This window comes from Tasmannia lanceolata, unplaced genomic scaffold (genome assembly GCF_043159265.1).
Source record: "Tasmannia lanceolata isolate RefF3 unplaced genomic scaffold, GAP_Taslan_0.1 ptg000019l, whole genome shotgun sequence".
Lineage (NCBI taxonomy): Eukaryota > Viridiplantae > Streptophyta > Magnoliopsida > Canellales > Winteraceae > Tasmannia > Tasmannia lanceolata.
In genome coordinates, this window is record NW_027518696.1 from 3,267,844 (window position 1) to 3,281,347 (window position 13,504).

Sequence of the window (13,504 nt, forward strand, 5' to 3'; positions counted from 1 at the left end):
CTAGTTTCCTTGTCGCAACGCCATTTCCATGGGATTCCACCCACCTAGTTTCATAAAACCTCACCAAATCATTTCCTTAAAATGACCTAAGACCTTTTCTTGATTGCAGGATAAACATTCCTGTGATTTTTAGAGGATTTGTTTTGCTTTCCACCGTTTAGAGGGAAATGATATGGTTATGGCCTATTTAGAGAGATATCATCTTTCTAAATAAAACTTATAAACATTATTGCTTCAATTTTATTTTTTTTCTCATGTGTAATCAAATAATATCAAAACAAGAAATTGTAGAAAAGTTTTTCCTTTCTAAACTTTTTAAGAAAATTCCCTCAATCCAAAGAGGGCCGAAAGGGAAAGATTTTTAAATGGTTTGAATCATCTGATAGATGGACCCTACATATAAGTAACTTTTGGTCTGATGATCATGATCAATCAATTAAAAATTGAATGTTTACTCTTAGCCCCTGTTCGTTTGAGATTGTGACAACCGATTGTGAGCCCCTAACCCATTATCGGACTCAAATTTGAATGTAATCTGGAGACTAATAATAGGCAATTAAAAATTGAATGTTTACTCTTAGAGTCTTAGGCCCCGTTCGTTTGAGATTGTGACAACCGATTGTGAGCCCCTAACCTATTATCGGACTCAAATTTGAATGTAATCTGGAGACTGATAATAGGTTTTGGGTTAATAATCGGTTGTCACATTCTCAAAAGGAATAAAAACAGAGGAAAAGGGGCATTCCGAGAATTGAACTCGGGACCTCTCGCACCCTAAGCGAGAATCATACCACTAGACCAAATGCCCGGATTTGTTATTACTCTAACCAAACAATTTTATTTACTTAAAGGGGTTCAAACTTTAACCCCACCAAAATCGATCGCATCTTTTCCCTCCAAAACCCTCGAACCCTTACAACCGTTCGAAGGATGCTGATAATTCCAAACTCTCCTCTTATTCATCATCTCAGGTGCGATTCTCTTTTTCTTTTTTTCTTTTTTTTCTTAAATGTCTTTTTTAGGTATTGATTTTTGCACGACTGATGAGCTTCTTTTGTTTTCCGTTATAAAAAAAAAAAAAAAAACGTTTCTTTGATCGGTTTTTTGATTTCCCCCTTTAATTGGGTTTAGATTGCTTTTGGATATGATCTGAAATGGGTTCAACTGGGGATACAAATGATGATAAAAAAGAAGGGTTTTCAATTTCAACTGATACTCAACTCTTCAACATTGATTCTTCGCCCTCAGGTAATCTCTTTTTCTTTTTCTTTTTTTTTATCACCTTTTGTTTCTAGAATTTTCTTTTCCATTCTTGATAATTATATTTAACTTTTATTTGCTTCAACTTAAAAAGAAAAAAAAAAAAAGGAAATTTGGTGGAATCAATGCCTAACCCATTCAGTAAACCCTAATTATCATCATAATATGATTATGGTTAATTTATACTTTAGAGGATATCATCATAAACTGAAGGTCTCTTTAAATAAGAATTGAATAGGGCTGGTTAAAGTTATTTTTGTTCTTCTTGTGTAAAAAAATTTATGAATATTTTCCCTTTTCAAACTTTTCCAGAAAATTAAAAGAGTTTAAAGAGATGGGTCACGCTAAAAAAAGTGGGAAGAAGTGTTATAGGCTTTTGTTGGAGTGTCTCAAGAATCTCTATTCCAGTAATATGGAATCAAGACCAAAGATGGAGGAGCTTTCATTCAGTAGCTTGTCTGGAGGAAGTAGGGGATGGCTAGAAAGGCATATAGATATTGTGGAATATGAGTTTAAACAGAGCTATTCATAAAATAAAATAAAAAAGGAGTTTAAAAAGAAATTTTGAATTAAGTGGTGAAAAAGCTCCTAGTTTTGATGTCTTTTTTTCTTGCATTCTATCAGTATAATTGTGAAGTACTCAACGGGATTTGGTGAATGTGTTCAAAGAATCTTTTGTTACAAGTTGCTTTAAAAAATGTGTCATTTCTACATTCAGCATGCTTATCCCAACAGTGTAAGCAGTGGAAGGTGAAGACTTTAAGTCTATAAGCCTAGTTAGTAGTTTCTGTAAGATTGTTTCCAGAGTAGTATCTCTTAGAAGTTAGAATGAGAGATGTGTGATACATTATGGCAGAAATTGTTTCACCATTCCAAGGGCCTTTTGTGAGAACAAAGCAAATTCTAAACGGCATCCTCCTTGCTAACAAGTGTTGATTTGAAGCATAGGAAGAAATAATAGCCCTTGGATAATCCCAAAGTGCATTAGTCCCGCAGCCAGGGGGGAGATAAATGAGAGGGTTAGGGGTTTTTGTTATGGTCTCTCTCCTCAACATGGTTGCAGACTTGCAGTCGTGATTATCGGATACACCTCTCAGCTTCTTCCCATCACTATCGTTTGGGTCATTGTAGGCATAGTTGCAATAGAGAAAGCAGTGGTGAGAAGATTTTGCCCTGTGGAGACAATTTGAAGAACTTCAAATTCTAGATCTAATGCAGTTCTCGAGGTAAGTATTGGGCTCATTCAGATCCTGATGTGGGTTCTCGAGGCTTTACCCATGACCATTTTGGATGGAAGTACACTCTAGCAGGCCTGGGTTTGGACTGGAATTCCAGTGAGGCATTCGCAAGGACCTTCGAGCTATTGTCAGTCATTGAGGATCTCACTCCCCTACCCAATAGAATTCTTTTTTAAAGGCTTGGTAAAATCCATTGCAGCTTTGTGAAATACAATTTTAGCAATATCGCTTGCTTTTTTTATACACACTGCTTGCCTTCTTTAAGTCAATATCACTTGTTTATTATATCACTGTTAGTATTGTTTTACTTTAAGAAGTAACTTGGGTGTGGGTTTGTGGTTTGTGGTTTGTGGTGTTGACCTTCCTATATTCCATGGCAGAGATAAATAACGCCTTTCTCCAACAGCTTAAGCTTTTGGAGAAGCTGGTAAGTTAACATAGTATCAGAGCCAAAGGTCTCGAGTTCAAACCTCCCGGATAGCAAAAATCCACATGCAATGGTCGGCCCAAAGTGGGACCACATGTGCCACGTGTTCGCCAAGTGGGCCACACATGCGGGGGAGTGTTAAAGTAGAAAAGATAAATAACGCCTTTCTCCAACAGCTTAAGCTTTTGGAGAAGCTGGTAAGTTAACATGGTATCAGAGCCAAAGGTCTCGAGTTCAAACCTCCCGGATAGCAAAAATCCACGTGCGATGGTCGGCCCAAAGTGGGACCACATGTGCCACGTGTTTGCCAAGTGGGCCACACGTGCGGGGGAGTGTTAAAGTATAAAAGATAAATAATGCCTTTCTCCAAAAGCTTAAGCTTTTGGAGATGTTTGAATGCAACTAGAAATTCAATATGTGATCGAATGCAACTAGAAATTCAATATGTGATCTGTTAACTTACCAACTAATGAATGTGGAGTTGGAGTTGGAGTTGCATTTCTAAACCCAAATGAATGAGAGCTTAGAAGAGTGAAATTATTGAAGAACTAGAAGAAGAATAGAAAATATTGAATGGAAAGAAAGTAATTTAAGATTAAAAAAACAAGCACAAACTAAAGAGTATAAGTATGAAAGAAGGGAACTAAAAGATTGATAATTAAAATAAACAAGAACTAGAACCAAGGTTTTAAATTTCGGTTTCGGTGTCGGTTTCAGGCCGAAATCATGTAAAAATATGTTAATGATTTCATTTTATTTTATTTTAATTTCGACCGAAATGTCTAAAATTTTGGTGTAAATTTTGGTAATTTCAGTTAAAATTTCTGCTATTTTGGTGGAAATTATAACATTTCGGTGGACATTTTTAAATTTTCTGTGGAAATTTTGTAAAAAAAGGCTAAAACTAAAATTTCAGCTACATTTCAGAATTTTGGTGAAATTTCGCCAAAATCTTCTAAAGAAACGGCTTCATGTGACTTTTGTTTCTGCCTTGGCCGAAACTGAAATATTTCGGCCATTTCATTTCGTTTCGGCTGACATTTAAAACCATGACTAGAACTAGAGCTTGAAATAAGAACTAGTAACTAGATCTAGAAACTAGAAATTAGAACTAGAAGCAAGAAATAACATAAGTAAATAATTAAAATAAACAAGAACTAGAACTAGAGCTTGAAACAAGAACGTGTAACTAGAACTAGAAACTAGAAACTAGAAGCAAGAAATAACATAAATACCAACAAAATAGGACAGTTGTGCTGGAGTCGCACCAACGAGTCCAAATGCATCAGACCAATATATGTAGGCATCACATCCACGATTTGCATACATTGCAACGAAAAGTCTTTTTCTTTTCATTCAATAAGTCATGTTTTTTGTGGCCCTAGACTTAATGTGCATGAAGAGTGATGTGAATAGTAAAACCTCAACTCTTAGAAATTTCTAACAGCCACGAAAATGTACTAGTAACAAGTTCTCTGCCATCAAAAAATCCTAACATGCGCATGAATAATGACATAAACAGTGAAACCCTAACTTCTAAAAAGTTCAAAGGCTTACAAAAATAAACTAGTCAAGTAGTGGACTATGTGGGCCGTATTAAAAACGCTCATCTTACTAATAACTTCTAAAAAAACATTAAAGAAATTAAAACTCTAGCTAAGCTAATGTGAGCCCCTTCAGACTGTGTTCTTGATTATTAGCCAATAGTCCGTGTACTGTCTTGCATAAACATCTGATGCAGCCCACACCCATGAGGTTGACAAGTTTGAAGCCCAGATGAACCATCCTAAGCAAGTGAGAAGGTCAGCCCGCATCCAAGCCCAACACAAGGCACATGTCCAACTTGAATCCATTAAGCATAAAGACCACCATGGACACGCTGATCGAGTGAGGCATTCCAGTGAGGCATTCGCAAGGACCTTCTGATGGGAGTACACTCTAGCAGGCCTGGGTTTGGACTGGAATTCCAGTGAGGCATTCGCAAGGACCTTCGAGCTATTGTCAGTCATTGAGGATCTCACTCCCCTACGCAATAGAATTCTTTTTTAAAGGCTTGGTAAAATCCATTGCAGCTTTGTGAAATACATTTTTAGCAATATCGCTTGCTTATTTTATCACACTGCTTGCCTTGTTTAAGTCAATATCACTTGTTTATTATATCACTGTTAGTATTGTTTTACTTTATGAAGTAACTTGGGTGTGGGTTTGTGGTTTGTGGTTTGTGGTGTTGACATTCCTATATTCCATGGCAGAGATAAATAACGCCTTTCTCCAACAGCTTAAGCTTTTGGAGAAGCTGGTAAGTTAACATGGTATCAGAGCCAAAGGTCTCGAGTTCAAACCTCCCGGATAGCAAAAATCCACATGCAATGGTCGGCCCAAAGTGGGACCACATGTGCCACGTGTTCGCCAAGTGGGCCACACATGCGGGGGAGTGTTAAAGTAGAAAAGATAAATAACGCCTTTCTCCAACAGCTTAAGCTTTTGGAGAAGCTGGTAAGTTAACATGGTATCAGAGCCAAAGGTCTCGAGTTCAAACCTCCCGAATAGCAAAAATCCACATGCGATGGTCGGCCCAAAGTGGGACCACATGTGCCACGTGTTTGCCAAGTGGGCCACACGTGCGGGAGAGTGTTAAAGTATAAAAGATAAATAATGCCTTTCTCCAAAAGCTTAAGCTTTTGGAGAAGTTGGTAAGTTAACAGATCACATATTGAATTTGTCAATTGTGCATGGATTACTTAATTAGATCCTAGCTTACCTAAAAAAAACAGATGTTTGAATGCAACTAGAAATGGACAACCCAGATCTAATGAATGTGGAGTTGGAGATGCATTTCTAAACCCAAATGAATGAGAGATTAGAAGAGTGAAATTATTGAAGAACTAGAAGAAGAATAGAAAATATTGAATGGAAAGAAAGTAATTTAAGATTAAAAAAACAAGCACAAACTAAAGAGTACAAGTATGAAAGAAGGGAACTAAAAGATTGATAATTAAAATAAACAAGAACTAGAACCAAGGTTTTAAATTTCGGTTTCGGTGTCGGTTTCAGGCCAAAATCATGTAAAAATATGTTAATGATTTCATTTTTTTTTTAAATTTCGACCGAAATGTCTAAAATTTTGGTGTAAATTTTGGCAATTTCAGTTAAAATTTCTGCTATTTTGGTGGAAATTATAACATTTCGGTGGACATTTCTAAATTTTCTGTGGAAATTTTGTAAAAAAAGGCTAAAAATGAAATTTCAGCTACATTTCAGAATTTCGGTGAAATTTCGCCAAAATCTTGTAAAGAAACGGCTTCATGTGAATTTTGTTTCGGCCTTGGCCGAAACTGAAATATTTCGGCCGTTTCATTTCGTTTCAGCTGACATTTAAAACCATGACTAGAACTAGAGCTTGAAATAAGAACTAGTAACTAGAACTAGAAACTAGAAATTAGAACTAGAAGCAAGAAATAACATAAGTAAATAATTAAAATAAACAAGAACTAGAACTAGAGCTTGAAACAAGAACGTGTAACTAGAACTAGAAACTAGAAGCAAGAAATAACATAAATACCAACAAAATAGGATAGTTGTGCTGGAGTCGCACCAACGAGTCCAAATGCATCAGACCAATATATGTAGGCATCACATCCACGATTTGCGTAAATTGCAACGAAAAGTCTTTTTCTTTTCATTCAATAAGTCATTTTTTTTGTGGCCCTAGACTTAATGTGCATGAAGAGTGATGTGAATAGTAAAACCTCAAGTCTTAGAAATTTCTAACAGCCACAAAAATGTACTAGTAACAAGTTCTCTGCCATCAAAAAATCCTAACATGCGCATGAATAGTGACATAAACAGTGAAACCCTAACTTCTAAAAAGTTCTAAGGCTTACAAAAATAAACTAGTCAAGTAGTGGACTATGTGGGCCGTATTAAAAACGCTCATCTTACTAATAACTTCTAAAAATAACATTAAAGAAATTAAAACTGTAGCTAAGCTAATGTGAGCCCCTTCAGACTGTGTTCTTGATTATTAGCCAATAGTCCGTGTACAGTCTTGCATAAACATCCCTCCATCTATATTAGTTTTAATGGTGGTTCTTGTAGGCACCTTTTTATCATGACTTTAGAACAAGAGCTTGGGCCTGCTGCTCTCTTTTATGTCTCTGGCTGAACATGTTAAACTGATCCTCAAATTTTGGGTATTCATCAATATGGATGTATGTGTGTGCGTATTGGATAATTTATTTTTATTGACAGGTAAATTGAAATTTTGAAATATGTGGCTTTAATGTGTGATCCTTATGGGTCCACATTTTATTTTTAGAATATAGTATTCAAAGATGATTAACAAAAAGTCAGTTGATGACTATCCATTTTTTGGAGTCCCTCATCCGATTTAATTTCAGGTTTTCCCATTTTTCTGATTTCCTAAAAGCAGGAGAAGACTTCAAAGACGGTGATGGCGATGAAACCTGTCCATTGCAAAGTACTATGCAATTTGATGATACCCTTCCGCTTGAAGATGACTTTTTGTTTGAAACTGAATTGGTGAAGGAAGACACTGATCTAGGTGGCGAAACCCAAGTATTAGAAGATACAGATTGCATTTTGGGTGAGTTCGAAACAGAAGTTGTCATTGATAGTGATGCTGAAGGAACAGATAGAACTGAAGTGTTGAGAGACAGTGATGGGGTATCTGATGATGTAGCTAGTCGTTGTGAAGTCAATGATTGTGGCACTGAAAGAAAAGATGGAAATGGCGCAAAATGCTTTGGGAATACGCCATCTATTCCTGCTCCACGCTCATATGATCAGGATGGAAGGAATGTTGTGATGGATTCTGCTGCTTCAATTGATGAAGAGTGCAGTTCAGGTCAGCCTTAGGCCCAGTTCGTTGAGATTATGCCAACCGATCGTGAGTCCAAAACCAATTATTGGACTCAAATTTACGTTTGATTTTGAGTCCAATAATTGGTTTTGGACTCACAATCTGTTGCATAATCTCAAACGACTTTAATACCACAGATGAATCAGAACTCAGATTGTTCCTTTTTATGCTTCAATGTTCTTTTTATAGTTCAATTGTGCTATCTTGATATAGCTAGCCTCTTTGTGTACATATTGTTTCAGTGTTTGAACTTTGAACAGAAGAAATTAGTTTATTTCCTTCTCAGATACAAACTATGCCTTGGCTTGAAGGACAGCAAGAAGAAAAAAGAACTTGTTCATCATTATCAAATATTCAATGGAAGCATCAAACTTTGTAATGCTAATACTAGAACAATAATGATCTATGAAACCATTGGGAGCATGTCTGAAAGTTCACTGCACTTGCTTTTACCACACATTCATTAATTTATGGACAACAATTTGATTTTCGCAATGTAGTTTTGAGTGCCAGTCTCATGTGCCAAAAAGCAATTCGGAAAAGGCGACAAGGGGACTATAGTGCACTTGGATATTGCATTTAATAATGGATTAGAAGCTAGATACATTATACTCTTGTGAATTTTGAAGTTGCCAAAATCCCGAAACTAACTACCCTGTGCCAAGTCCAACAAAATGTTATCTAAGACAGATTTCACACCATATCTACAACTAGCAATGAGATTGTATAGGTCCTACTCTTCCATAGGAGATGGGGGTCCAATTCTGCAAACTTTAGCCTTTTACGTCAAGTATTATTGATTTCCTGCCTTTTACATTCGTTATAAATAATGCTTTTAAAGTTCCAGTCTATGAATGCTTTCTCCTACTCCTCTTATGTTTTCCCCTGAATTGTCTCATTGAATGTACCTTAATCTGCAGACACTTTAAAGCGTATATGAAAAAAAACTGTTCTGTGAACCTACAAATCTCATCTCTGCTGATGCAGGATTTGTACACAGGAGCTTTACTTCAGTTCGTTCAGCGTCATTACGGTCTTCTGGTCTTGCCGCTGCTCGCAGTATTACTCCTAAGATAACCAAAACTGAGCAGAATCCTACCTTGTCTAATAGTCAAGCAGAGCAAAAGCAAGACAATAATAGAGTCCCACATTCTGTTTCCGATGGCATTGGAAAGGATATCGGGATCACTAGTTTAAGATGGGAGACTTCTTTAGGTATGGGAGTATGTGAAGTGGATAAAGACCACGAGACTGAGAACTCTCACCAGAACACGCAGGACAAATGTAGAAACGAAACCAGGCGCAGGATAAAAAATGGAACAGCAAGAAAACTTTTTGCTGAGGATACACCTTCCGATAACGAAGAAACAATTAAAAAGATTGACCGAACTTCCGAAAGTATAGACTCACTGCGATTGGTTGTCCGTGATAATGCTTTTGCTGGGTTAAACTATGTTGGGTCACAGGAACCTGGGGAACTGTCACAAGTCAATGCATTGGATGTTGTGGATAAGCTTTTGAGCATTAATGGTTTGGAGCCATGCGGAGAAGTAGACCCCAGAGAAAACCTAGGAGAGAAATTACCTCCTGTCTCTAGTGGGAAAGGGCCTCAAAGTTTGGCTAAAAGAGCTCATCATAGAAGCCCAGTGGGAAAGGAAGGAGTATTTGACTGGATTGACAGTCATGAGGACGAGAGAGGGGGGGATTTCTTCACTAGAAGAAAAGATGAATTCTTCGAAAGCAGAGACCATATTCGAAAATCACTTACTCAACCTAGGAAGCCCAAGCATCTCAACTTAAAAAGAACCAGAGGTATAGTTGATGAGTTTGAAGTGAATGAAGAAGGCATAAACCCTCAAATCCATAAAAAAATAATAGGTTTAACTTGTTCAGATTCAAGGCTAATGTTGCACAGTTCAATAAACTGTGGCAAAGTACAAATTTCAAAAACAAAAACAAAGAAGAATATTTTTAAGGATCTAGATGAACAATTAACTTCCGAACCTTCGGGGCAGCAATTGGAGACAACTGCTATTGGCAGAGGTTTCCAAAGTATATACGACGTTGGTATTGACACTCAATTGGCTGCTGAAGCTATGGAGGCCTTAGTTTGTGGACCTCCTGCTAACCATAAATTTATGGATGCACATCCAGAAACAAAAGACTTGACTGAAGGTTCTACTGGAGGTGCAAAAATGAATAAAGCCCGATCAAAGCCCGTTCAGAAGAAGAGGGTTTCTTCTGCTTCTAATTCAAAGGTCACTACGAGACTATCCAAGCGAATGAACAAGCGTGGTGCTGCTTTAAGATTAAAAGACTCAAGATCAAAGGATTTGGGGCAAGAACCTGTACAAAAAACAAAATCAAAGATGGAAAAGAGGAATCACAAAGATCAATTAAATATTGGACATTCTGTTAAAGGAAGTGAATGCTCAAGCGAAAAATCTTCTAAGCTTGTCAAGGCAAGGAAGACAAAAGTGGCATTGAATGAAACCTATATCAAAGTAGTGGATATATGTCGTAATCCATTGTCACCAAATGGCCATGAACTCGTACAAGAGCAGCATCTACCTTGGACTGTTACACCAGTTGCACACCGGACCAGGCAGTCCTCATTGAGGAAACCATTGAAAAGTACAGACAAAAATTCTGTGGTTGGTGCACCTGATACATTAAAAGTTGAAGGAAAATGTTTTATACCAGATCCCAGTCAAAATCGGAAACCTGAAAAGATTAATACGGTTCAATCAAAGGTGTGGAATTCTGAGCCTCTGTATAAAGGGAAGCATAAAACCAGTTGTCCGACAACTGATGCTTTGACCGACCCCAGACAGAGGAGAACACGTCGAAGTATGTCAGATGACTTAGACAATGCTTCCAACTTGAATGACCCCTCTATGATAAATAATGGTGTGCTCGAAGCTAAGACACAGTCTTCCATACGGAGGAAAAGGTCAAGAATTGATGGTTTTGCTAGTGATCCACATGTGCCTTCTGAAACTAATACCCGGACTTCTGGTCACAAAAAAGTGCTGGTGGAGTTTAGTGTCAGAACACGATCATCATCTCGAAACTCCCATCCGTTTGTGCTTCCTGCAGAAAAAAATTCTAAGGAAACCATGGCAAGTGAAAGGTTATTTGGAAATTGTTCAGTTGGTGCTGCTATTGACAGTTCTATTGCTTCCATGAGTGAGAAAATGTCTCCTAATGATCTCACAGTACCTACCTCTGGTACCTTCACAATCTCTGGCCGGGGAGATGGTGCAAGTTCTTCCATTTTACCTGTTGAAGATGCAGAAGAAAATGTAACTGTAGAAGGATCACTGAAAGAAAAGATTCAACCATCTGGCTCAGCATGTACTACACCTATTAGTAAAATAAGTGCAGTTTCGCCTATTTGTATGGGCGATGACCCTCGGAAACAATCAGGGGAGACAGGCTTATCAAAATCATCCCTTAAAAGGGAGCTAATTAGATTGGATGTCCCGAATGCATCACTAACGCCTCCATTGAAAGATATACGGAGGAGGAGAGATATGGCCAGTGTTCGTGTCTTGTTCAGCCATCACTTAGGTGAAGACATAATTAAACCGCAGAAAAAGGTCATTTTCTCCTTTTGTCTATTCTACTTCATTTGAAACATTACTGTTATTATTGTTGTTACTAGCAGTTGTAAATATGTGGCGCCTTTGGGTATTTTGCTGTAATTATTAGTCACTAGCAATTTTACTTAATGTGATTACTGAGGGTTTTTTACTGTTAGATTTTGGCGCGACTTGGAGTTTCCATTGCATCCACTTCTACAGAGGCTACACACTTCATTGCTGATAAGTTCGTGCGTACAAGGAACATGTTAGAAGCAATGGCTCTTGGTAAACCAGTTGTGACACATTTGTGGCTTGAGAGCTGTGGACAAGCTAGCTGTTTTGTTGACGAGAAAAATTACATATTGAGGGATCTCAAGAAGGAAAAGGAGATTGGGTTCAACATGGTTTTTACATTGGCCCGTGCATGCCAAAGTCCACTCTTACAGGTAATCACAAATCATTTGTCAACTTAACCAGATGAGCTTCTTGGCTATGTACATTGGTGTGTGCTTTTCTTTGGTAGTGCGGTTCTTGTATTTTATTAATGGTTCAATGTCATACTAGCTCTTTATACCTCTCTGGAAAAATGTCTATGCAGGGGAAAAGGGTGTTCATCACTCCAAATATAAAACCTAATAGAGAACTGGTTGCAAGCTTGGTTAGGGCAGTTCAAGGCCAGGTATGTGGCTTCCCAAATCTTCTCTCCCTATAATTCCTAATCACAACACCCTATCCCTCTGATAGCTGTGAGATATCTCCAACTTTTGAGCCAGGTATGTGGCATCCCATGTATATTTTAAGTCTATATTGCTGAATTTATTCAAATGCAACTCAGGCAATTGAGAGAATTGGGAGATCCATATTGAAGGATGATAAGATTCCAGATGATCTGTTGGTTATTTCATGTGAAGAAGATTATACAATCTGTGTGCCTCTCCTTGAGAAAGGTATAGCATCCCATCTACCTCTCCATATTTGTAAACACAACCATCACTTGGAACACTCAAAATGCACCAAGAGCTTCATGGGTGTAACTATAACTTGCAGGAGCAGAGATATACAGTTCAGAGCTTCTACTGAATGGGATAGTTATTCAAAAGCTGGAGTATAAGAGGTCAGTAGTGCATATCATCAGAGGTATGTCTGCAAGTATCAAATTTTAAACCACTTGCTTTTCTAACAAACACTTGTGTTCTTCCTTTTCCATCTGTATTTTCTTACGGATGGCACAGACATCGTCTTTTCTTGGATCATGTTAAGAGAACCCGCTCGACGATTTGGTTAAGGAATGAAGATGGCAATCAGTTTCATCCTGTGGCGAAACGTACATAGTTTCTTTTTCTTTTTCTTTGTTTTTTCTTAAACTTATTAAAATTTGCTTGTTCATGGAAGGTGATTTTTAATAATAATTATGAATTCTGTGGTTGTTCATGAAGGACACAGAATATGTACAGAACTCACACCTGTATTCCAACAGACGATCTTGTAATTTCCATACAGTTAATTTTCTTCTAATCGTTTTGTCATTTAGAGTTCAAACGAGTCTTTTCAAATGTTTTTCATCTGGATCGTGTGTTAAATGCCTAACAAACAAAAGAAAAAAGGAAATGTAAAAGAGAAGAGTTTGAACAATCATCCTCTTAGTTAAGGAAAGCAATACTTCATGGACCCCACTGCCATGTGTACGGTGATCATGTCCATGAATATTGCCCTTGGTCCCACGTTCATCGGACCATATTTTTTTACCCCGATCAAGCAAAAATGAAAAGACATCCTGAGATGTCTTGAAACAGTTGATTTTTGCAAGCCTCAATCTAGAGAATGAGATCTTGGTTCGTTCTGCTTCGGATCTGAATCCATTGGGTAACAGGGGATCGAAATCAAGACCAATAAAATGAATGGTTCAGATCAATCTAAGGTGAAACCCATTATGCCATAGTGGGTATGCCTCATTCTATTACAATGAGGTTGCAAACTACCAAAAGATTCCTCTTATTACCAAGGTTTAAAATTTCGATTTCGGTCCCGGTTTCGGACTTCCGAAATTTCGACCGAAATTTTGTAACACTTTTTTTTTTAAAATAAAAAAGGCATTTCCACGAAATTTCTA

General features: G+C 37.5%; 1 protein-coding gene and 1 non-coding gene across 4 annotated transcripts; one reads left to right on the top strand and one right to left on the bottom strand.

The window, feature by feature from the left end:
* Window positions 1-736: 736 nt before the first annotated feature.
* Window positions 737-808, bottom strand: TRNAP-AGG (transfer RNA proline (anticodon AGG)). The gene has a single exon. It is a non-coding gene; the product is annotated as a tRNA-Pro (tRNA).
* LOC143852645 (uncharacterized) lies at window positions 796-12,909 on the top strand. Of its 3 annotated transcripts, none has more exons than XM_077362144.1 (9): window positions 796-971; window positions 1,132-1,248; window positions 7,355-7,792; window positions 8,795-11,409; window positions 11,571-11,840; window positions 11,993-12,073; window positions 12,230-12,341; window positions 12,442-12,508; window positions 12,627-12,909. In XM_077362144.1, exons 2-9 carry the CDS (start codon window positions 1,155-1,157, stop codon window positions 12,724-12,726), a joined length of 3,777 nt encoding a protein of 1,258 aa, XP_077218259.1. In that variant the 5' UTR covers window positions 796-971; window positions 1,132-1,154; the 3' UTR covers window positions 12,727-12,909. The 3 variants fall into 3 exon arrangements, with proteins under 3 accessions (XP_077218259.1, XP_077218257.1, XP_077218258.1); XM_077362142.1 differs by having other exon boundaries at window positions 12,442-12,507; window positions 12,617-12,909; XM_077362143.1 differs by having other exon boundaries at window positions 797-971; window positions 7,358-7,792; window positions 12,442-12,507; window positions 12,617-12,909.
* The last annotated feature ends 595 nt before the right edge of the window (window positions 12,910-13,504 follow it).

What these genes read in the sequence shown, in the direction of transcription:
- LOC143852645 (XM_077362142.1), top strand. Translation starts at nt 1,155, where the DNA reads ATGGGTTCAACTGGGGATACAAATGATGATAAAAAAGAAGGGTTTTCA. An exon ending in CATTGATTCTTCGCCCTCAG is followed by an intron (nt 1,249 to 7,354) that starts GTAATCTCTTTT and finishes ATTTCCTAAAAG; the next exon opens with CAGGAGAAGACTTCAAAGAC. An exon ending in TTAGGGCAGTTCAAGGCCAG is followed by an intron (nt 12,074 to 12,229) that starts GTATGTGGCTTC and finishes AATGCAACTCAG; the next exon opens with GCAATTGAGAGAATTGGGAG.